The 25,464-nt window shown below is 47.1% G+C and overlaps 1 protein-coding gene across 4 annotated transcripts in view; it reads left to right on the top strand.

Annotated features, from left to right (window-relative positions):
- TET3 (tet methylcytosine dioxygenase 3) overlaps nucleotides 1-13,978 on the top strand; it is a 114,997-nt gene extending 101,019 nt beyond the window's left edge. For all 4 annotated transcript variants that reach the window (XM_060169553.1, XM_060169554.1, XM_060169552.1 and 1 more), the window contains 4 exons: nucleotides 915-1,004; nucleotides 1,519-1,656; nucleotides 5,240-5,576; nucleotides 6,203-13,978. In XM_060169553.1, coding sequence (XP_060025536.1) covers nucleotides 915-1,004; nucleotides 1,519-1,656; nucleotides 5,240-5,576; nucleotides 6,203-8,007 — 2,370 coding nt within the window. In that variant the 3' untranslated portion in view covers nucleotides 8,008-13,978. The remainder of the gene's footprint in view (nucleotides 1-914; nucleotides 1,005-1,518; nucleotides 1,657-5,239; nucleotides 5,577-6,202) is intronic.
- Nucleotides 13,979-25,464: the final 11,486 nt, after the last annotated feature.

Raw genomic sequence — 25,464 nt, 5'->3', positions numbered from 1 at the left:
ACTCTCCATGCCTGTGCTCAAGGCTGGCTAGGAGCCCCCGTAGCCCAACTTGTTACCCTCAGAGAGCCAGAGAGAGGCTGCAGATACCTTAAACTCTCTGCCAGTCTGAGGGCTGCTGCTCTGTCGAGGGCAGCGCTATCCAGTGGAACGTTCTGTGTTGATGGAAATGTTCTCTGTAGAAAACACAGCCACGGGAGCCACATGTAGCCACTGAGCATTTGAAACGTGGCCAGTGCAGTGGAGGGGCTGAATTTTTTTAAATTTTTAAATTTAAAAAAATTAATTGAAACTTCTTAATTTAAAAAAAAATTTATTTAATTTTAATTAAAATGAATTTATATTTCAATAGCCACACATGGCTTGTGGCTAAACACATGAGATGGTGCGGGTCTAAAGGACAGAACATTGTGGTCTGGCCGTGTACCTGGCTGGTGATGGGCGCTGGGCCTAGCTGGCTGTGGGATTTCTAGCACGGGCCTCACCCACCTCTCCCTGCCTTTATTTACCTGTCTGGACCACTGCAAGAAGGACCCACGCCTGCCGCTCGTGCTTGTACATGCCTGCCATCCCGCACCTCTGACCTAGGGTGTTGAGCAAGTGCTTAGCAAGAGCAGGAACCTGTTCTAGGTGTTCTGAGCAGCACTGGGCTGGAGCCTGGCAGAACAGGTGCTTAGTAGTCAGGGTGACCAGACCCTCAGGCAGTGTCTTTCCTGGTGAGCTTCAGCGTCTCCAGCATTAAAACAGACCTGGCACCCCTCCCAGAGGGAACACCATAAAGATACCTGATAGCACCTTACTTCCTGCCTTCCCAGTGGCACCCCGGCAGTGGTTCTAGAATGGAGGTCAGTTTCCCGTGTGCAGAGTTTGCCAGGCAGGGCTGCCCTGGAGGTGTGTGACTGTTCTTCTGTCCACAGGAAGAAGTGCTCCGGAAGAGTTTCCAGGACCTGGCCACCGAAGTTGCTCCCCTGTATAAGCGGCTGGCCCCCCAGGCCTATCAGAACCAGGTACTGAGTCTTGGGCTGTTCTGTGCCCACATGTCACCCACATCTCTGCCCAGGCTCCCTGAAGTGAGGGAACAGCGGAGTGGGTTCCTTACGGGAAAAGCCCAGCCAGAGCTAGAGCAGTGATCTTTGTTAAGGTCTTTGTTAAGATCCCTTGTTTACACCAAGCCGACCACATCCCAGGCTGTCTCTCCTGTATCCTTGGTCTTTGTCTCTCTCCCCTTAATAATACTCCACCTCCTCTGCTCTGGTTTCTACTGGGGAGGCTTGAGTTTCTCTCACCTGTCACTGCTGCACCCCATAGACGAGGTGAGAGGGACTTGAGATAACCCAGAAGGAAGTAACCCCTTATAGGGACTTCAGCCAGAAAACCTCCCTCCTACAGCCCAAGTACAAGATGGCTGTGGTCCTTAACCTCCTTCCTCCCTCCTTCCCTCTAAGACCTGGCCTCCCCCATGCCGAATCAGGGCCACTCACCTCAGGTCACTCGAGCAGCTGTCCTTGGCCATCCACACAGGTGACCAATGAGGAAATAGCGATTGACTGCCGCCTGGGGCTGAAGGAAGGGCGGCCCTTCTCAGGGGTCACGGCCTGCATGGACTTCTGTGCCCACGCCCACAAGGACCAGCATAACCTCTACAACGGGTGCACGGTGGTAAGGAAGCCTGTGACCTGTCACAGCCCCACCTGAGAGACGATCCTGGGAGGGCGCACACCTGTTCTCTGCAGATAGGTGGGCTCAAGGCAGGGAGGGTCCCTGCCAGACTACCTGCTCCTGCCCACTTCTCTGGGAAATGCAGGGGCAAGGCTGGCTTGGGTGCTGCAGAATGCAGCCTCTTGGGCGCCCAGTGTCTCCCAGTTCTCTAAAGTGTGCTCCAGGTCTCTCTGAGCACTAGGATTTAAGTCCAAACAACCTTTTGATTCATGCATTGAGCAAATGTTTATTGTGCCTCAGGTACTGCTCTAGATGCCGGGGAATAAACCGGACAGAGTGCTGCCTAAAAATGTGATATAATGTCCAGTAGCAAGGAAGGCTGTGAGGAGAAGATGAAGTAGGGTAAGGGATGAAATGACAGCATATGCTATTTTAGATGACATGGAGAGAGGCCTGTATGAGGAGGGGCACCTGAGCAGAGATGCGGAAGTAAGGGACTGAATGCGTGAGGGTGGGGTGCTCCAGGCAGAAGGACCAGCGCAGGCAAAGGCTCGGAGGAGTGAGATTAGAGGGGCAGGCAGGGGTGAGGTCTCAGGGAGCATGGGAGGCTGGGAGGGCTGTGGGTTGTGCTCTAAGTGTGATGGGAAGCCCTGAGATCTCATTTATAAAGTCAGAAGCACTCTCTTGCTCCTGCAGATGGAGAATAAAATATGTTGGGGTAGGGGTGGGTGGGGGAGAATCAGAGCAAGCAGGCCAGGTAGGAGGCTGGGACACTTGTCCAGGCCAGAGGTGACAGGGCTTGGGCAGGAGTGAGGGTGGGGTGTGGGGAGTACTTGGACAGGTTGTGGGTTGATTTTGAAGGCGTAGCTGAGAGTAATTGCTGTTGGGGTGGACCTAGGATGTGTGAGTTGCTTGAGCAACTAGGCAAGTGTTGGTGTTTACTGAGATGTAGAATACCAGGAGAGACCAGTTTTGGGGTGAAAAACAATAATTCTATTTTGAGATGCCTGCTGGATGTCCAGGTGGAGATGTAGAGTAGGCAGGGGAGAGGGAGGGTCTGGAGAAATGAATTTGAGACTGGAGAGCACTGAGTTCATAGCCAGTGGAGAGCACTGAGTTTATAGTTAGGGCCATGAGCCTGGATGCTGGCCCCAGAAGAGTGAGTGCAGATGGAAAAGAGAGGAGGTTTGGGCTTGGGTGGGGGCACCCTGGAAGGGGTAATGTGGCTGTCTTCTCTGCTTTTTAACTAGGTCCTAGGAGACAGGGCTCCCAGGGGGGCTCTGGAAGAGGCAAGGGCACGGGCATATTCAACTGAAAGGGGGCTCCCAGAGTCGGTATAGCTTGTGTCCCCAAGGGGATGAATGGCCCAACCCTAGGATTTCATTTCTCCACCTTGTCCTCCTTTTCCATGTCCAAGACTGAGAAGCAAGATGGGGCAGGCTACTGTCTACACTGTATTGTGAAGGTTTCTAGCTAAAATACAGAGAAAGGAGGAGGGGCCCTCCAGGATTAGGAGAGGGGGCAGGGAAGGAGGGTGGGGCACCAAGAGGTAGGAGCACAGTGAGGTTATTTGGATCCCAGAGCTTCCGGAGTTTGGAGTGAAAAATAAGTTTTTTCCAAAAATGAATAATATTTTTTGTTCTAATTAAACAATTATTTATTGTAAAAAATAATTTTAATACTACGAGCAAGTATAAAGCAAAAACGCCTGTTATCTCATAGGTAACCTGTGTTAGCATCGTGATGGCCGTCCATTCAGACACCTGAATGTGTGTGTGTGCACAGTTGTATACATCTTACACACTATGTGTATGTGCTGTTCCATGATCTTGCTTTTCTGAACCCAAGAATATGTGGTGGACAGCTTGCTGGTCAGTGGATATAGGCAGCACGTTCTAAGGCTGTGTGTGTGGCTGTGCCGCCACTTATCGACCAGTCTCCTGTGGATGGCAGTCAGTGCTTTTGGACTCCTCTAGAGACCACAGGGAGGGCGTCCTCAGCACAGCTTTGTGCAGTGGCCCCAGGATGAGGACACTTACAGCCCTGGAGTCCTCATTTGGCAGCTCACTGGGCAGCAGCAGGGTTTGTCAGGAGGCAGAGAGGGGAGAGAATAGCCCAGAGCTTTCCTGGGGATTTCGTGGAAAGGAATGGGCAAGGTAGGATAAGTAAGCTGAATAAGTTGAGGGTGGAGAGTTTGAATAATTTCTGCGGGCTCTGGGCTATAGAGGTGGTCCCTAGTTGTCAATACCTAGCCCTGGGGTGATTTAAGGCAGAGAGAATATTTGCCTGGTGTGTGAGAGTTTTATAAAGGAGATGGTTGGGGGTGGGAACTCTGGGTTGGTTGGTTTGTGTATCAGAGTTGCACTGGCAGGGGATCATTTGCTATCTATAGGAATTAGCTAGTCTTAGGGGAGGGACGGTCCCTCCAGGATCAAGGCCCCAAATGCCAGAACATCAGGAATACAGAAAATAAAATATAGTCAATATAAGAGTAAAACGTAAATGAGAAAAAAAATCAATCAAACCTTATTAATAATCAGAGAAACACATACCAACGACGAGGTACATTTTGATAACAGGCGAAAGTTTTAAAGAAATTAATAGCAAAAGTATCAGCAAAAGTATAGGAAAATTGAAACTCATTCTGCCAGGGTAAGTGAAACACTGACGATCATCATTTTGGAGCACAGTTTGGCAATATGTGGCAGTTCTCCCTTACGGCTTTTATTCTAAGGAATTAAGTATCTTAGAAAATCCAGTGAAAAGGATAAAAGTATTATTTATGATAGGGAAACAGGTTTAAGTGGTCATGAGGGATTAGTTAAATTAACACATTGATACAGTGGAATAATATTGTGTGGCTCTTAAATCATATTGGGGAAGCATACTTAACATGTAAGAAAATATACTGTGTTAAGAAAAAAAAGTTATTCTAAAACTGTATGCATAATATAAATGATCCTATTTAATTATTAAAAAGTGAGTGTGTTCTTAATAACATTAAATAAATAACATTAAAGTCTAAAAAAAAAAAAGTGAGTGTGTATATGACCAAGTATATGCAAGGGTTATTTCTAGTTGGTGGGATTATGGAGATAATTTTTATGTCCTTTGTGCTGGCCTAAATTTTCTACAACCAGCATATATAATTTTCAATTTTAAGGGCAAAAGGAGACTGAGTGTTGAAGGCAAGGAGGGTAATGGTGGAAGGTCCGAGATCTGTGTGCTGACATGTAATGGCAATGATGGCAGTGGAGGGCAGAGCACATCTCCCAGTCGTGACCTGGCCCCTTTCTGGCCTTGTGACCCTGAGCCGGTCATCTTATCCCCCCAGAGCCTTGTTAGACAAAGTGAACGGATGTGCTTTGAAAACTGTCGAGCAGACTCTAAACGCTGGTGATACCGTTACTCTGTAAAGCTAGACAAATGCGCTTTTTAGATGCTCCGGAAAGTAATAGTGGATAGCTGGGGCTGGGACGGCGTGGGGAAGGGGCGGCCTTGTGTGCGGGACGCTCAGCCCCTCCCGCGCAGTGTCTGGCTACCCCAAGCCCAAGCACCCTCCCCGTCTCTATGTTTGGGGCAGGTCTGCACCCTGACCAAGGAAGACAATCGCTGCGTGGGCAAGATTCCCGAGGATGAGCAGCTGCACGTACTCCCCTTGTACAAGATGGCCAACACGGATGAGTTTGGCAGTGAGGAGAACCAGAACGCCAAGGTGGGCAGCGGGGCCATCCAGGTGCTCACCGCCTTCCCCCGCGAGGTCCGGCGCCTGCCGGAGCCCGCCAAGTCCTGCCGCCAGCGGCAGCTGGAAGCCAGGAAGGCGGCAGCCGAGAAGAAGAAGGTTCAGAAGGAGAAGCTGAGCACTCCTGAGAAGATCAAGCAGGAGGCCCTGGAGCTGGCTGGCATCCCCACTGACCCAGGTGTGTGGGGAGAGGGTGCCCGGCGGGGGTGGCACGGGCACTGTTGGGTGGGGGGCCCTGGACGGCTCCCTTACCACCACTCTTCCTGCCTTGAGGTAGAATTCCATACAGAAAAGTACTGGGGTCTCTCAGCCACCTGGACCATCAATTGTCTTAATTTTGTCAGTCAGCGCCATAGCTGCAGCAGCCCCGGGAAACCAGGCCAGATGGGAGGCACCTGGGAGCCAAATGAAGGCGGTCTCCCTGTCTTCCCAGAGGGCAGCTGGGCGTCCCCCCAGCTCACCGGCTCTCCTCGCTGCGGAAAGTACCGAGGCGGCAGGCGTGTGGTCTGCAGCAGGGTTTTCGGGTGTGGGGCGGCCCTCGTCCCTGCAGTGGCTGGCACGAGGGGGCTTCAGTGAGGCCGGGTTGAGTTCGCTAGAGTCGGGAAGAATGACAACACCGGAGCCCTGGGCGCTGCCGGCTGCTCTTCTGGGGCTTCCGTGGGGCCGGGCCACGCTGCGCTGCACTGGGAGCAAGTCCAGCCTCACTCGTCTCGCCCGCCCAGCAGAGGAAACCTTGGCAAGAGGGAGCGTCCGTCTCTGTGCTTCTCTGTGCTTCTTCTCTGTCTTGCCTCCTGTCTTCCTCAGGCCTGTCTCTGAAGGGTGGATTGTCCCGGCAAAGCCTGAAGCCCTCCCTCAAGGTGGAGCCACAGAACCACTTCAGCTCCTTCAAGTACAGCGGCAACGCGGTGGTGGAGAGCTACTCGGTGCTGGGTAGTTGCCGGCCCTCCGACCCGTACAGCGTGAACAGCGTGTACTCCTACCACTCCTACTATGCACAGCCCGGCCTGGCCTCCGTCAACGGCTTCCACTCCAAGTACGCACTTCCATCATTTGGCTACTATGGCTTTCCATCCAGTAACCCCGTCTTCCCCTCTCAGTTCCTGGGTCCTAGCACCTGGGGGCACAGTGGCAGCAACAGCAGTTTTGAGAAGAAGCCAGACCTCCACGCTCTGCACAACAGCCTGAGCCCAGCCTACGGTGGTGCTGAGTTTGCCGAGCTGCCTGGCCAGGCTGTTCCCACAGACACCCACCACCCTGCTCCACACCACCAGCAGCCTGCTTACCCAGGCCCCAAGGAGTACCTGCTTCCAAAGGCCCCCCAGCTCCACCCAGTGTCCAGGGACCCCTCTCCCTTTGTACAGAGCTCCAGTTGCTACAACAGATCCATCAAGCAAGAGCCAGTAGATCCACTGGTCCACACCGAATCTGTACCCAGAGAGCCCGGCAAGATGGGCAAAATGCCTTTGCCTGAGGCGTCTCAGAATGGGGGACCCAATCACCTATGGGGACAGTACTCAGGAGGCCCGAGCGTGTCCCCCAAGAGGACTCACAGTGTGGGTGGCAGCTGGGGTATGTTCCCTCCTGCAGAGAGCCCTGCTGTTGTCCCCGATAAGCTTGGTTCTTTGGGGGCTGGCTGCCTGGCCCCTTCCCACTTCCCAGATGGACAGCATCAGTGGGGGTTATTCCCTGGCGAGGGACAGCAGCCAGCCCCGCAGCCCGGAGGACGGCTGCGGGGCAAGCCGTGGAGCCACTGCAAGTTTGCGAACAGCGCCTCGGCCTTGGCTGGGCCCAGCCTAACTGAGAAGCCATGGGCGGTAGGAGCCGGGGATTTCAACTCTGCCCTGAAAGGTGGTCCCAGATTCCAAGACAAGCTGTGGAGCCCCCTGAAAGGGGAGGAGGGAAGGATTCCAACCCCGGGGGTGAGCCAGCTGGACAAAGCCTGGCAGTCCTTTGGCATGCCCCTGGGCCCCACTGAGAAGCTATTTGGGGCCCTGAAGACCGAGGAGAAGCTGTGGGATCCCTTCGGCCTGGAGGAGGGGACGGCGGAGGAGCCCCCCAGCAAGGGCACAGTCAAGGAGGAGAAGGGCGGCGGAGGCGGCGGCGCTGCTGGGGCAGAGGAGGCAGAGGAGGAGCTGTGGTCCGACAGTGAACACAACTTCCTGGACGAGAATATCGGCGGCGTGGCCGTGGCCCCCGCTCACGGCTCCATCCTCATCGAGTGTGCCCGGCGGGAGCTGCACGCCACCACACCCCTCAAGAAACCCAACCGCTGCCACCCCACCCGCATTTCGCTGGTCTTCTACCAGCACAAGAACCTCAACCAGCCCAATCACGGGCTGGCCCTCTGGGAGGCCAAGATGAAGCAGCTGGCCGAGAGGGCGCGGGCGAGACAGGAGGAGGCCGCCCGGCTGGGCCTGGGCCAGCAGGAGGCCAAGCTGTATGGGAAGAAGCGCAAGTGGGGGGGTGCCATGGTCCCCGAGCCCCAACATAAGGAAAAGAAGGGGCTTGTCCCCACCCGGCAGGCGCTGGCCGTGCCCACGGACTCAGCAGTCACCGTGTCCTCGTACGCCTACACGAAGGTCACGGGCCCCTACAGCCGCTGGATCTAGGCGCCAGGGTGCCAGGGAGCCAGCGTACCTCAGCGTCGGGCCAGGCCCGAGCTGCCTCTGTGGTGCTTTCGCCCTCACACCTGGGGGCGGGTTGGGGGTGCAGAAGTCTTTTTATCTATATATACATATATAGATACGCATATATATGTATTTATGGTCCAAACCTCAGAACTGACCCGCCCCTCCCTTCCCCCCAATTCCCCAGCACTTTGAAGAAGAAACTACGGCTGTCGGGTGATTTTTTCGTGATCTTAATATTTATATCTCCACGTTGGTTTTTTTCCTCCCTTGTTTGGGGGGACCTTTTATTTTCTCTTGTTTTTAAAACTCTATCCTTGTATATCACAATAATGGAAAGAAAGTTTATAGTGTCCTTTCACAAAGGAGTAGTTTTAAATTCCATTTAAAATGTGTATTTATTGGATTTTTTTAAAAGTGACAATTGTAATGGTAAAGGATCGGCAGGAAAGGCCAGAAGCACTCATTCCTGCCCAGTTGTGCTGGGCCTGGTGAGCCTGGCCCTCTTGGGAGCTGACAAGGTTCTCTCAGCCATCGGCCCCTCATGAGCCAAGTGCAGGTTGTAGCCACCCACTGCATCCCTCCTGACAGACATGCCTTCCCTTCAGGGGAGGGAGCCCTCAGGACAGCTTCTGTCCTCTCCGGTAGGATGGGAGAATCTGTAGGAAAACAGCTGGGGTCCCTTTTCCAGTCCCCGGCTTGGAGTCGGGGATGGGGGCAGGTGCACCCCAGGCCAGGCACCTGAGATGCTGGCATAGATTTTCCCAGAAACCAGGTTGGAAGTAGACAGCTTCAAGCTTGCTAGTCTCCACACTGAATCCTCTCTGTCCCTTAGCTATCAAGTCACGTGATACCGTGGTCCCCTCGGCAGCACCTCGGGATGGCGCTGGAATCCAGAGGCTCTCAGGAGCCTCTTCCGCCGAGCCGACTAGCCAACGAATACTGGCCGAAGGAATTCGTCTTAGTGGCAGATTTTTGTTTTAAAAAATGCCCCAAAGTCTGTGCTGATACCGAAAAGGGCTACTGTATCTTTAAAAACAGGAAGTTGAACCCAAGCTGTGAAAAGCCAGCGGTGCTGTAGTGTTGTGCTGGGACTTCCTTGACTCGGGCAGGCTGTGTCTGCAGGAGCTCCGCACAGCAGTGTGACAGCAGTAACGCATCTCCTTATCCCTGGATTTCACATCGGACAATGGTGCATGCCTCATACCTGAGCCCACCCCCTCCATGCTATCATCTGGGGAGTGGGGCCTACACTTAATGATTTTAAAATGCAAGAGTCAAACGTTTTCAGCAGGTCGCTATGATTGTCCTCCCTAATTGGTGCCATTTCTCTATTTGGTCATTTTCTCCTTTCCTTCCTCCCCTCTCCACCCACTCGAACATGCCCGTTCTAAAATTCTGGTGCATTCATTCAGTTCTTTGAAATGAGAATGTGGTGCTTAATTTTTTCAACATCGTTGAGAGAGGTTGGGCCTGACCGGTGGAAGCAACATGCGTTGACAGCAAGTCAGACTTCTTGGAGTGTCTGTTTTTCCTGTGGTATTAGCAGAAATTATATCCAGCTACCCATGTGGATGTGTGTGGTGAGTGGGAGGCTTCGTAAGGACACAGAGGGGAATGTGGCCCCACAGTGAATGACAGCCAAGCCCTGAGATAAACATCAGATATTTATTGAGCAGTTTTATTCAGATGTGGGTCTTCATAAAATGAGTTTAACAATCAGATGATGATGCTAAAGGCAAGTTCCTGAGCTTCCAGGTGCCTTGTGTAAGAGCTGAGAATTGACCCGCTGGGTGTTTACTGTAACTGTTCCAGAAGCACTGGCGGAGAGTCGCTGTGAGATGTCCTGAGCATTTATGTGGTCTGGTTTTAACTGTAAATAGTGAAAAAAAAAATTTTTTTAAGCACTTTTGCCTAGATTTAAACAGCAACTTGAAAAAAAGTATGTTTTAACATGTAATTGTGGGAGAAATTGTAAATAGTAGCTGAATATTTAACGTGCTTTGTCTATCCTTCACTTTTACCATATTCTGTAAAGTTGCATTTATTTTACAGGACAAAAATGAAATATTATTGCTTTTGAAATAAATACCCAAGAGCTTATCAGGATTTCGAATTATTCAGAACTCAGATTTATAGGAAAACCTCTGACCTTCAGTTTGACAAGCTAAAGGAAGCAGAGTCTTTAATGAGCATGCTGATTTTCTAGTTTTGAGGAAAAGTTGGGTCCTTTAAATGCTATTTTGCTTATCGCATCAGTACTTTTATGCAGGTCTCATTTGACTCCGTGCTTAGGTAGATGCGGGGGTGCCTTGAAAACTTCATTTTAAATTATCTTAAGCAAGAAATACAATATTTTACAAAACATTTGGAGAATGTGACCGTCTGTGTGACCCGGGAAAGCCCCAGGTTGGCTGTTGGTTTGGAAGGTCCTGAGTGTAACCCAGGTGATTCTGATGCTTGGCATGTATGAATCTCCTTGATGTGTGTTAAATAGACTCTTCCCCTCATCCCCCTTTGGTAGCAAAGCCATTAGATGAAAGAAGAAACCAATACAAGCTAAAAGCATGTGATGTCTGTCCCCCCAGCCCAAACAGCCTTCGGTTCATAAATTCTAGATCAGCAAATAGACTGCTGAGAAGCGAGTCAAGAGGCAGTCTCCATTGGACGTCCCCATGCCCTTCAGAACGGTGTTTCAGAAATTAGGTGGTGCTGTTGCCATGCTCAAGCCCATGCTGATTTTTACACACTACATGTATAACCTACCTCAAATCTCAGTCATTAAATTAGCATGCTTTAGACGTATGTTTAAAAAGTAACTATGCACAGCTCTTTATCGCCCCCCCCTTGCTGCTGAAGGTTTCTTAAAGAGAAAAATCAAATTTTTATTTTTTACTGGCACTATCATTTTTTAAGTCCTAAAGATGATTAACAGACATTTTTATCATGAGAAGAAAAATAAAGCCATTGCAACTAAAGAACCTAACAACATGATCAAGTTTTAATAATAGTATAGCAGCGGAAATGATGGAGTCTTAAGAGTCATCCCCCAGTGTGCCCTGTCCACAGACGCCATCGACATGCAGTGCAGACATTTGGTTCTTCTTTTCTTCTGTTTTCCCTGCCTTTTGCTTGCAAGGAAAGTACTTGCAAAGTTTTGTGCTAAGAGGTTTTTAAAATAAAAATCGCTTTGCGGCAGGTTCTCGCAAAATAACTGGTGCTAGCTCAAGAAACCGTTATCTAACCATCAGAAATCTTGAGTAAGGTGTTTCATGGATTTTGAGGTTTCTTGTTTTTGTTGTTGTTTGGTGTGTTTTTTGGCAGGGCCTAGGTTTCCCACACTCTGGCTTCGTGGGTACTGCTTTGCTGTCTCACTGAGATGACAGGTATGCATGGAAAGAGATCATACCCACCCCTCTTGGTCCTTTCACCAGCCTCTTTTGGAAACAGTAGTTTGCAGAACAAGGGACTTTTAAAGTGCTAAAGTAAGGAAAGAAAGAGCAGATCTTAATTGCTTTGTACCAGACAGCAGTGGGTGTGCGAGGACGGGTGACAGTGAGTAAGTAGATGGTAACCTGATTCCACTGAGAGAACCCGGCCAGGCTTCATGAAGTTAACCACCGCCAGATCTCACACCAAGGCAGTGCTGTGGAAAATTAAAATGATAGCCCTGACGTGCCTCAACCAATCTCTCTTTCCTTTTGTTACTGAAGTGTGTTTTATGGACTAGGAAGCATTTTTATGAATTGAAATAGTATAAATAAAATGGTGCTATGGTGTTTTAATGTGACTGTCCCTGATCCTGTCCTGCTGAGGTGCTATCAAGGTTCTGAAACCACAACCAACCAAAAACAAGGTGGGCTCCAGTCTCTCTTGGCTTCTCCCCCCCTCCCCCCTTTTGGTGCTGTCTCCTTAGACCTCTGTTTACGTGCTAGAACCTGCTCTGAGCAGTTTTTCTGTTTTGTTTTATTCTTCCCTTGCTGGCCAAATAGAAAGGCAAGTCTCGAAGGCAGCCAGCCCCCTTACTGTGACAGGGGAATGGGCCTTCCTGGCTTGGAGGTGGCGGGGCGCTCTCGTTTCACATCTGTCCTCTTAGGCCTGATAAGAAAGGAGGTGTGAAGGGCTTTTCTTTTTTCTTTTTTCTTTTTTTTTTTTTGGAGGAAGGGGAGTTGGGTACTCCTGCCTCTTCTAACGTGGCAGGCATTCTCATAGCCAACACATGTTTTCCTCCTGCAGTCCAGGGTGCCAAGTAGATGTCTCTGAGGGTTCCAAAGGTGCTCTGCATACCAAGGTGGGCCAGATGGGCCTCCTTCCTCACCTAGCACTGGCCAGGACCATGGTGGGCGGGGGTCTCATTCCTTTGCTCCCCACAGCCTTTGCCCCAGCAATGCTTCTGCTTCTCATTGGGAACCCCTCATGTTCAAACTTAAAGGAAGGAGCTTTGCTCACTCAGTGCCACTGAGGCTCTTTTTAGTTGGTGCTATTCTAAATTTCTTCTTGGGTCCACAAAAGTTGATATTTTAAAAACTCAACAGGAAGCTCCATTTTGTGTCATCCACTGTCACAATAATTTTTTTAAATACCTCAAAAACGGGACATCGTGACAACTTTGGTAAAGTAGATTCCATGAGGGTCTGATACATACAGGTTGTCCATTTGGTGACATACCTGACCTTGAAGAATCTGGGGTCATTTTGTGTTTCATTCTTCAGTTAAAATGGCAGAATGCCTAAAGGAAGGACTGTGGTTGACTTTATTTCATTTCCTTTTTTTGCTTTTGAATAAAATGTGAATTTCCCATGCCCATCTCATTGAGCTTTTTCAGTCATCGTTGCTGTCATTTGAAATGACTCCCTCAAAACCTAGTTTTATTAGCCAGTTGCATCTGCTGTAGTACATGGCCAGCTTCAACATACCCTGGACCAAAATGAACATTTTTGGGGGTGCATACCCCCAACATAGGTTATACAGTCCCACACCCACATGTGCAAAGAGTTTTTCCATGTGTGAGGCCCCTGTCTTGGCACTCCCAGCCCTTCCTTCTGCAGAGCTGCCGACAAGAGCAAAGCAATAGGCTTCTTCCCTGAGCAGAGACTGCAGCACAGAAATGCAAAGTCTAAAGTTGCTTTTTGCCTAAGAATCAGTGAGAATTGGCCTACTTCCTTGTTTGCTTCTATTCTGATATCAGGGATGCTTTTTGTAGTGGTATTGTTTGCGCTCTTTTCTCATTTTGACTACCTGTCATTCAGGGATAACTCATCATTATTCACGTGAGGATTTAAAAAATACTATTTGGCTCATTTGAACATCCAAATTTTCTTGGTTCCAGTACTTTTTTTTCTTTTGAGGGGAAAAAGGAGGAGAAAAACAGGAGCGATGTAATTTCTTTTTCACGTATTCTAATTTAAAAAAAAAAAAGAAACAAGGACAGGTCATATTGTGGCATATTAATGCATTAGACTTCATCTAGAACCCCTGTAGCTTTTTGGTGTGTTTTATTTCTTCTCTCTTTGAATTCCTGTTTGGTTACTTGGCTTCCAATGGAGGTGAACTTAACAACCATACTTGAATATTCCGTCTTGACTTTGTAACTGTGGCTACTTGAAATGAAGTTTATCTGGGGTTGATGGATGAATGGTAGATTTTTGCAATGTCTCAAGGCAATAGGATGTGTATTATTAAACTGTAGATATTCTTAGTACAGTAAATTTATGCTGATAATTTTATTTTGTATAATTTTTACTTTTTTGTTAATATTTTTTCCTCCCACTTTATTGGTTTGCCTCCTGAGCTACCCTCCTTGCCTTCCCTTCTCCCCCAGTGTTTCAGCAGATTTAATTTAGGGTGCCTAGAAATTGCAAGTATGTATCCTTTTTTGATTTGTATTTTATTATAATTTACACAAACAACTGGGTTTGTGAACTGTATTACTCCTGGTATCTTTAAAATATTGTGGGTGTTTTAATAAATTTTATATTTATTTTTTGCACTCAAATTCTGTGTGGCTTCTTCCCCCACCCCACGCACCCCCTTGAATTGGGCCCAGATTGTGGTATTTAAGATTCCCTGTAATCCCACCCTCCCCCTGCAGGTTGTAGGTACACAAAGGAAGCCCTGACTAATAGCCTGTTCCCCTTCCACCTCCCGCATAAAGTGATGTTCAAAGACTGGAAGCTGTTAAAGCTGCTATAACGGGGGAAAGTAGACGTGGCCTTTTACTCATCTGTTTCTCCTTTTGTTTGTTTTTCCCCTTTGATCTTTTTGTCCCATCTTTCCATTCAGTTTGGAGACTCCCACCCCCCGCCCCCATTAAGATTGTTCACTTCTGATGTACTGTTTGCTAAGGATTGTTGCATCCTGCTCCATTCTGATGGCCTCAGCAGCACATCCATTAGGAAGGGCCTATCTTTGGAGAGATGAGCTTTCCCATAAGGTCCCATGCCTGGGGCTACCTCTTTTCATTCAGATTGCCAATTCTGTTGATGGCTGAAAAGGGAACTATAAGTTGAAGAAAGGAAAAGACAGAAGGGCAAATGGGAGGAGGAGAAACCATCCCTTCTGCTTGAAGCATCGGACTAAAATGCATTCAGCATCTATGAAGGACAACCAACCCCGCAGTCCAGCACTCTCTCCAGTTGATGCCAGTATCCCGTTAGGTCACTAGACAGGAAAGCTCCTCTCTGAGGACATTTGCGTGAAAACCCCATCATTGCAATAGGGGTGCCAGATGACAGCCTTGGGGGTTTTCTTCTCTGTTTCAGTTGCAAAGGAACCCTCTGGAAATGCCTGGGCACACCAGGGTCACCAGGGCTTCTCACAGATGTTCGTGTGTTTTATGAAAGTGGGGTCACACTGTGTTTGGTAACCTGCTTTCCACTTGACATCTTTGAGTTGAAAGAGACCTAGTGTCCCCTTTCCCAGCCCCTGTTGTGTTGGCCCCATTTCCAGACCCTGAGGTGAGGGGCTAGGAGATTACTGCTTCGGCAGGGACTGACTCACTACTGGGTAATATAAATACGCTTTCATCTCTTCTTATACAAATTCCGTATTAAATATAGAAAAATTAGAAGACAGGAGTTTTAAAAAGTTATTTGAAATCCCACTACAAGAGAACCACATATTATTGGTCACAAACATTTTCTGACTATTTAAATATAACCATATGTGTGTGTGTATATATATATATATATATATTAATGGAATAAAACAATAATACCATGTTGTGATCTTCTTTCACTTAACATATCTTCAAGTATCAGTAATACAGAACTAATACAGAACTATAGTTGACCCTTGAACAACGCGGTGGTTAGGCGCACCAACCCTCTGCACAAAGAGCCCCAGATTAATTACTAGTCCACCCTCTGTACCTGCAGCTCCTTGGTATCTGAGGTTCCACGTCTACCCACTCAACCAACTTGGATCCTGTAGGACTGTAGTATCTACTATTGAAAACAATCTGCGTTGGGACTTCCCTGATGGTGCAGTGGTTAAGAATCCACCTGCCAACGCAGGGGACATGCGTTCGATCCCTGGTCCGGGAGGATCCCACATACCACAGAGCAACTAAGCCTGGGTGCCACAACTACTGAGGCCACGTGCCGAGAGTCCGTGCTCTGCAACAAGAGAAGCCACCGAAATGAGAAGCCGGAGCACTGCGATGAAGAGTAGCCCCCACTCGCCCCAACTAGAGAAAGCCCACGTGCAGCAACGAAGACCCAGTGCAGCCAAAAATAAATTTTTAAAGATTAAAAAAAAAAAATCGGCGTATAAGTGAACCTGTGCAGCTCAAACCCGTGTTGTTCAAGGGTCAACTGTACATCTTTTTAGAGAGTTGCCTAGTATTTCATTGTGTGGATTTACTCATCCACACATTACTATTGAACGCTAAGATTCCAACTTGTTGCAGTTATAAACTGAACTAGTCTAAATCTGCCTCCATCATATTTCCAGTAAATTTCTTTGTACTCCAAGAAGCATCTCAATTCATCCCTCTGAGCCACATGACTGCATCCTTAATTCCCTGAACCTTCTTGTGACCCTATACTACCCCCACCATATCCCTGTTCACACCTAGAGCATCCTTCATTATAGTGGGATCTCTAGAAATGACCAACGTCCCAGATGGGATCTGGCTGGCCTAAACCAAGCACACAGACACCACGGAGTCCCACAACCTGGACACGCCATTTTTATTAACACACACCAAAGTTTATTAGCTTTTTAAGCAGCTGAGTCACGCTGAGGGCTGTGTGGCTCAGTGGAAAGAACATGGCTCCCTCACTTCCCGGTTGTGTGACGTGAGATGAGCTGTTTCATCTCCCTGTGTCCTTTTCTTTGTCTGTAAAGCAGGCTAATAACACCACATAATATGGATATGAGGATCAAAAAGAAATACTAGAGGAGTAAAAGTACCAGCCATCTGAGATGTGGCAGGTATAGAAGCTATCGTTATCACTCTGGGCATATACAAAGCTTTAAGTCACTAAAGAGTCCAAGACTGAGTTATGGACCACAGAGTGACCCCTTATGTGAACTACTGCCAAGTCAGGCTCCCGAGCTCCAGCCTTTATGCAATTCATCTTGTGTTTTTACGTCTACACACGGCACTTGAACCTTAACCATCCTAAATGGGCTGTTTAACCCATCCTCCCCGCCAGTGTTGAATCTTAATTTTGTCCATATTATTTAACCCTACATAGCTAGCTATGCAAACTTGTTCGACAACCTCATCACAAGTTCTGCTGATGCTCTTGTAGGCTGCTTAACCTAGGAGAGCTGTTAGTCATTTTATGTCTCCCATTGTACTCTGAAAATAATAGGTACTCATTGTCCTGTAAGAAGAAATGAATTGATACCCTTAGGGAGCGGGGGATCAGCTGAAATACATTAAACACATGTAACAGCGCACGTTCCCGTCAGAGACACAAGCACACCACAGAAGACGCAAGAGGACCACACATAGAAGACACCATAGAAGACATAAACAAAGCTTCATCAAAATCTAGATCCAGGGCTTCCCTGGTGGCGCAGTGGTTGGGAGTCTGCCTTCCAATGCAAGGGACACAGGTTTGAGCCCTGGTCTGGGAAGATCCCACATGCCACGGAGCAACTAGGCCCGTGAGCCACAACGACTGAGCCTGAGTGTCTGGAGCCTGTGCTCTGCAACAAGAGAGGCCGCGATAGTGAGAGGCCCGCGCGCCGCGATGAAGAGTGGCCCCCGCTTGCCGCAACTAGAGAAAGCCCTCGCACAGAAACGAAGACCCAACACAGCCAAAAATGAATGAATTAATAAACTCCTACCCACAACATCTTCTTAAAAAAAAAAAAAATCTAGATGCTTCCAATGCTACCCTGACTCCCACCTGCAGAAGCCTTGGCAGCTACCTGCTCTCTTCCTCTGCCAGCAAGCCCAAACCCAGGCCCAATAGCCCTTCCCTACCCTTCAAACATCTTCCCTATTTCGTCTCTTTTCTTCGCACACATTGACTCCTACTCCTTGGGACTACTCCCCTCCCCCCGGACGTTTTCTCTTGATTTGCACCCTTTGCTTCCCCTCTGACATGCCTCGTCAACTATCCTCTTTCTGCAGCTCCTCCCCTCACTGTGCTCTCAGGACTGTTGGCTTGATCCTGCTCTGCCCTCAAGCTCACCGCCTTTCTCCCTGCTTCCTATCTCCACCACGTTTCTGCAGGTGTAGACAACCTCCTGGCTTCAACATCCACACTACTCACTCACCGTGTCTTTGTTCCTCCAGAAAGAACTGTCTTCTAGGCAAATGATTCTGTCTTCACTGATCTCTCAAAACCCTCTACTCCTGGGATGTACCACCAGTGACGTCCCATTATCCCAGAACCCTAAAGCCCTCTGCTCTTCTCATGGCCCCTTTTTGCCCTCATGTCCATCAAACACATATGCCCCCCAGGAGAATAGGCTCAATTCTCACTACGACCTATAGGCTTTCCCTCAGAGGCCTTGCTCAGCCACCAGGCCTCAACCATGACCCTGATGCCAGTGATTTCCAAAGCTGTGTCAAGCCCTGAGACCCTCATGAGTTTGGGCTGCTGGATAGCTCTGGATGGCTGTTTGGCAGGGCCAAAGTCTTAACACACCTAAAATTGACCTCTCAAGTCTCTGCCATATTTTCCTCTGGCTGTTGATGGCCCCATCATTCTACTGGTCACATCCTGACACCGGCCAAGGCTGGATTTTACCCCTTTAGTGTCCTCAATCCTGCCTCCTCTTTTCACTATTATTAGCAGTCCACACTGGGCAGTTGCACAGGATGTGCACTGCACAAGTCTGGGGGGCACCATTCACATAGACTAACATGTGGGCCTTGATCATTGGCATAGATTCCCTGTGGGCAGCAGGGCCTTCTAAAGCCAGGGGCCCAGGGAAGAGGCCTCTCATACTTTGGTCTAAAAATGAGAACTTTCTGAAAGATTAAGTGACTTGCCCATGACCATCATCTAGGAAGTGGCAGAATCCGGACTCAAACCAGGTGTGTCTGACACCGAAGCCTGAGCCCTGTCCAAATATACCCCTGCTTCTTCTGCACCTTAAGAGCCATGCATCCAAGGGATACACATTGTTCTCACTGGCAGGAATCTACCCACAAGCTGAGCTTAAGGTATGGCTGGCAGCCTGCAGGTCTATGAGTACAAGAGGCATAGGACAAGGTGGCTCTGCAGGAAGACTTGTGCTTTTTAGAGCTTTTCAAAAGTAACAATATTGGAAAGTCTGCATTTTGGCCCCCATTTTATCTCTCTGCTCACCTCACCAAAGCTGATCTCCTTACCTAGATAATCTTCCTTAAACCAAAGAGGATGATACTATTTCCCTGTAATACTCCTCACTGCTCTCCATTTGGCACAGCTCTCAGGGTAAGGTGCAACACCCTAACTCCGTCCGAAGGCCCTGCAGCACATGGCCCCAGTTCACAGCCCATTCGGTGTCCTTGTCCGATGATCTCCTCAGTGCCTGCCCCCACCCCGGCCAGGTGGCTTCTCACATATGAAAGTGCTCTCAGGCTAATGGTAGTGTAAATAATACCCCCAAGAACTCACTCCTTTTAAAATCCATTAAAATATTTACATAAACTATAAAACTACTCCAAATAAATTATCAGTAAGAACAAAAAGATCAACAAGATTTTACTCAAGGAAGTATGAATAAACAGGAAGTCGAGTTTTCTGAAACCAAAGAAGAACTTTTACTGCACAAAGAACCTCAAACATTAATTCAGAGACTAGCAATGAATCCTTTGCAAGAAATACAGAAGGTTAGACAGTGATTGCAATCTATTCTCAAAAGAAAAAAGAAAAAAGCTACAAGTGTATATTGTACAACACAGGGAATATAGCCAATATTTTATAATAACTATAAATGGAGTATAACCTTTAAAAATTGTGAATCACTGTACTGTAACCTGTAACTTATATAATATTGTACATCAACTACACTTCAATAATAAATAAATAAATGAATAAATAAATAAAAAGAATATCTCACTCAACAAAAGCAAGATTCCTCGATAATAGACTAAATAGTATCGATGCTGAAAGCACGACTGATATGCTGAGAACAGAATAACTAAGGTATATCAGGAAACAGCTATTTAACACAAAAGATTACATAGGGATATGCACAAGCCCATAAAAGACTATGAGAATAGAGCAATGAAATGCCTCTTGAAAATACAGAATTCCCAACATCATTAATCATTAGAGAAATGCAAATCAAAACTACATTCATCTCACACCAGTCAGAATGGCCATCATCAAAAAATCTAGAAACAATAAATGCTGGAGAGGGTGTAGAGAAAAGGGAACACTCTTGCACTACTGGTGGGAATGTGAATTGGTACAGCCACTATGGAGAACAGTATGGAGGTTCCTTAAAAAACTAGAAATAGAACTACCATATGACCCCGCAATCCCACTACTGGGCATATACCCTGAGAAAACCATAATTCAAAAAGAGTTATGTACCAAAATGTTCATTGCAGCTCTATTTACAATAGCCAGGACATGGAAGCAACCTAAGTGTCCATCCACAGATGAATGGATAGAGAAGATGTGGCACATATATACAATGGAATATTACTCAACCATAAAAAGAAATGAAATTGAGCTATTTGTAATGAGGTGAGTAGACCTAGAGTTTGTCATACAGAGTGAAGTAAGTCAGAAAGAGAAAGACAAATACCGTATGCTAACACATATATATGGAATTTAAGAAAAAAAAATGTCATGAAGAACCTAGGGATAAGACAGGAATAAAGACACAGTCCTACTAGAGAATGGACTTGAGGATATGGGGAGGGGGAAGGGTAAGCTGTGACAAAGTGAGAGAGAGGCATGGACATATATACACTACCAAACGTGAAACAGATAGCTAGTGGGAAGCAGCCGCATAGCACAGGGAGATCAGCTCGGTGCTTTGTGACCTCCTGGAGGGGTGGGATAGGGAGGGTGGGAGGGAGGGAGACGCAAGAGGGAAGAGATATGGGAACATATGTATATGTATAACTGATTCACTTTGTTATAAAGCAGAAACTAACACACCATTATAAAGCAATTATACCCCAATAAAGATGTAAAAAAAAAATACAGAGTTCCCAATAAAGGACACAGAATAAATGGTTCTGAATCAGTAATCAAAAGTCTATGGGAAGGGCTTCCCTGGTGGCGCAGTGGTTGAGAGTCCGCCTGCCGATGCAGGGGACATGGGTTCGTGCCCCGGTCCGGGAAGATCCCACATGCCGTGGAGCGGCGGAGCCCGTGAGCCATGGCCGCTGAGCCTGCGCGTCCAGAGCCTGTGCTCCGCAACAGGAGAGGCCACAACAGTGAGAGGCCCTCGTACCGCAAAAAAAAAAAGGTCTATGGAAGAAAAATGTTCTGAATGAGGTCAGGTGGAATTGCTACCTTCAAGGCATTGCAGGCTCATTTGATCAAAAAGTCCAAGTCCTGGAGATTAACCTCCTCCTCATTGGCTGAGGAATCACTTCTGCAAAAACATTTCAACTCTTCAGCCATGTTTACATTCGGAACCCTGAGCAAAAGCTGTAGGCCCACAGCCCACAAGTCTCAGATCCACCCAGTCCATAGCCAGCACCGAACGCCTTGCTCTCAGAAGCTACTGTGCTGGGTTCTGGGCACACACCGCCAGGCCCAGACATCCAAGCAGTTCAGAGCAGAGGACCTCACTGGAGACTAAAATGTCCGGCTGGTTTTTACTGTCCCTGTGCACTGGCAATTCTAAACAATGTCATTGCTAAGGCAATAAATGAGGTAAATATTATGGTACAAAAAAGGAAAAGTGAAATAATGCTTTGTTTTAAATTAATAAACTTGATTTGTAGAGCAGTTTTAGGTTTATAGAAAAATTTATTAGTAAGTAGAGAGTTCCCCTATACCCACCCCATCCTCCCCAATTTCCCCTATTACTAACATCTTGCATTAGTGTGGTACATTTGTTATGATAGGTGAGTCAACACTGATACAAAATAATGAACCAAAGTCTATAGTTTACATCAGGGATCACTCTTTGTATTGTACACTCTACGGGTTTTAACAAACGTGTGATGACATGTATCCACCATTGCAGCATCCTACGGAATAGTTTCACTGCCTTAAAAATCCTCTGTGTGCCACCTTGTTCATCCCTTCCTCCCCTCCAACCCCTGCCAACACTGATCTTTTTTCACTGCCTCCATAGTTCTGCCTTTTCCAGAATGTCATATAGTTGGAATCCCACAGTGTGCAGCCTTTTCAGATTGGCTTCTTTCACTTACAATATTCATTTGAGTTTCCTCATGTGTTTTCGTGGCTTGATAGCTCGTTTCTTTTTATTGCTGGAATTGACACTTTAATTGCATTAACGTGTGTTTTGTCTGCTGGGTGAGCACTGAGAAGCGCGGTGGAGAAACTTCACGTCATAGGCGGCCTGGAGTCCCCAGGCTGGGTCTTTGCTTTCAGCGGGCGCTTGCAGATGGCCTCCCCAAGGAGCCCACGTTGTGGGTCTAACAGTTGTTGTGGTTCCTGTTTTAACAATAAAGAACCTTCAGATTAGCACTTTTTTTTTAATTATTTTTTTTGATGTTAACATTTCATGGTTTTTTTTTAACATCTTTATTGGAGTATAATTGCTTTACAATGGTGTGTCAGTTTCTGCTGTATAACAAAGTGAATCAGCTATACATATACATATATCCCCATATCTCTTCCCTCTTGCATCTCCCTCCCAACCTCCCTATCCCACCCCTCTAGGTGGTCACAGAGCACCGAGCTGATCTCCCTGCAGATTAGCACATTTAAAAATTACTCTTTAATAAACATTACATTCTGCAGGCAAATTAGTACCAAGTCAGCCCCTGACACGCAGACTCAGCAGCATGCTTTTTTTTTTAATTATTACTATTATTTGGGTTAAAGTGAGTTTTCCCCTTGGTTTCTGTTTACTTAGCAATTTTTCCAATTTATTTTTTATTGTAAAATGTACATCAAATAAAGTTTACTATTCTAACTATTTACACGTTTACAGTTCAGTGGCATTAATTACATTCACATTGTTGTGCAGTCTCCACCATCCATCCCCAGAACTTTTTATCATCCCAAACAAAAACTCTCTGCCCACTAAGCAATAACTCCTCATCCTCCCCTCCCGGCCCCTGGCAACCATCTTTTTACTTTCCCTCTCTATGAATTTGACTACCTAGGTACCTCATAGAAGTGGAATCATACAATAGTTGTCCTTCTGCGTCTGGCTTAATTCACTTTGCATTAATGTCTTCAAGATCCATCCATGGAATAGAATGTGTCAAAATTTCACTCCTTTTTTTTTGCCGTACGCGGGCCTCTCACTGTTGTGGCCTCCCCCGTTGCGGAGCACAGGCTCCGGACGCGCAGGCTCAGCGGCCATGGCTCACGGGCCTAGCCGCTCTGCGGCATGTGGGATCTTCCCGGACCGGAGCACGAACCCGTGTCCCCTGCATCGGCAGGCGGACTCTCAACCACTGCACCACCGGGGAAGCCCTTCACTGCTTTTTAAGGCCAAATAATATTCCACTGTATATTTTAAGTTCACATTTCATTAGCCGCCATGTTTTTTTTTTTTTTGCGGTACTGGGCCTCTCACTGTTGTGGCCTCTCACTGTTGTGGCCTCTCCCGTTGCGGAGCACAGGCTCCGGACGCGCAGTCTCAGCGGCCATGGCTCACGGGCCATGGCTCACGGGCCTAACTGCTCCGCGGCATGTGGGATCTTCCCGGACCGGGGCACGAACCCATGTCCCCTGCATCGGCAGGCGGACTCTCAACCACTGCGCCACCAGGGAAGCCCCTAGCCGCCATGTTTTAAGAGTGAATTTGTAAAGGTTCTGAATCTTTGGTTCTGGCTTTGAGCTCCTTAATGCCTCTAATTACCCCCTCCCGTCATACCCTGCTTTAAATTGTACATTTGAAATACAGTCCCCACAATAAAATGTAAGGATGAAGAAATAGACATATTATTTCAATTCCATCATTCTGTGTGGCCACTTTGAATTGTATGTTTAAAACTTTTAACTTGGAGACAAATCAAACCCACTAGAATCAGTCTTGAAAAAAAAGACAGACATAATTGCAATTTCTGGAATTCATTGTGAAAAGACACTTTTATGAATCTCTGCTGCACTTTGCCTTTTTTTTTTTTTTTGGCTGCGTTGGGTCTTCATTGCTGCACGCAGGCTTTCTCTAGTTGTGATGAGCGGAGGCTACTGTTTGCTGCAGTGCGCGGGCTTCTCATTGGGGTGGCTTCTCTTGTTGTGGAGCACGGACTCTAGGCGCATGGGCTTCAGTAGTTGTGGCACGCGGGCTCAGTAGTTGTGGCTTGCGGGCTCTAGAGCACAGGCTCAGTAGCTGGGGCACATGGGCTTTGTTGCTCTGCGGCATGTGAGATTTTCCCGGACCAGGGCTCGAACCTGTGTCCTCTGCATTGGCAGGCGGATTCTTAACCACTGTGCCACCAGGGAAGTCCTCCATTGATTCTTGTGCGAATCAACTATTAACCATGGTTGTTACAAAAATGGTAATTTTCCAATGTTATAATTCCTACATTTATTGGTTGGCATTCTTCTATTTTAAAAAAGCACTTTTCCTTCTCCCTCCTTTTGTATTATTAGTAGTAATATTAGTAGTACTATGAACTCGTAGATTCTTATTTATAATTGCATGTTTTTAAACTATTCATTTTTGATACACAAGTTGTCTCTACTTTAACCAGTGGCAGCCCCTCAAGTTCATGCCTGTGACCTTTGATATGTCCTCATCATTCAAGTGTTTTCTGTCACACAATATATTCCAGGCTTATCTCACACTTTCCCTGCCCCAGTCCTGGAATCAGCCATTTCTCCAAGAAGCCCTGGTTCTTTTAAAATGGAAAATATTTAGAAATCAAAATCTGGGAGATATTCATGTCCAGTGCTGCTTGCAGTATCGCTTCCCAGTCCTTTCAGTTGACAGATTTAGGAGATACATGAACACATTTTTTTAAAAAATCATGAGCTCAGACAGATAACCCTAATTCCCCTCTAACACCACAGGGCTTTTCCTCTCCATTCTGTGTTCCACATCTGTATTGTAAATTTCCTTCATCAGCTAAAGGCCACCAGGAGCACACCTACAGTTAAACGAAGTTAGATTTATGACCTGTTGCAACAAGGGAAACTGCTCAACTTGAGGAACCATGGGACGTCCCGGGGGAGGGTGTCAGAAAGGACTTAGCAGGATTTGGGCTTGTGTTGGGTGATTATGGAGGAAGGTTTGAGGGAGTGCACATTGCTCTGGATATGGCTGTAAGGAGGCAGGGCTAACTCTATGGGCAGGTATCTTAATTCTTTTCTAGAAAGAGAGAAGCATGGGAACAAGGCTACCAATCACAGGGTTTGGCCATTTTTGTGGTTTTAAACAATGTTCAAGTTTTTGTCTGTGTTTGGACATGATTATGAGGTGGCCCTCTTTTTATTTGGATCCATCACCATCACAGAGTGGCCTTCCCTGGCGTTGGTGTTCTGTGAAATTTTTACTTTTAATAAACACCACAGCCTACCTCCGGTGCCAGGTCAGCTCCCAGCTGTCAGGGGCTAATTCTCTCTCTCAATATCTCTTTTTCCACAGTGAAAACATTCACTCCCAACATTATTGATGTATTTAGTCATTTGCTCAATCCTACAATACACACAAAATAGTTTCAGAGTTGTTACACTTATACCACTACCAACAACAAAAATATCAAGTAAAAGTCAAGATTTCTTTCTGGATTTTTTTTTATTCTCAGAATATGTCCAATTAAAAGGACGGTGTTCAAAGTTACTTGAACTAATCATATTTTTTTCTTCTGTATAAATGAGTTTGTTGTCAATTTGACTTTCAACTAGGTTCATTTTTAAATGTTAAGTA

Source organism: Lagenorhynchus albirostris, chromosome 13 (assembly GCF_949774975.1).
Source record: "Lagenorhynchus albirostris chromosome 13, mLagAlb1.1, whole genome shotgun sequence".
NCBI classification, from domain to species: Eukaryota; Metazoa; Chordata; class Mammalia; order Artiodactyla; family Delphinidae; genus Lagenorhynchus; species Lagenorhynchus albirostris.
The sequence above is the reverse complement of the archived record's forward strand: the minus strand, read 5'-3'. Positions and strand labels throughout refer to the sequence as shown.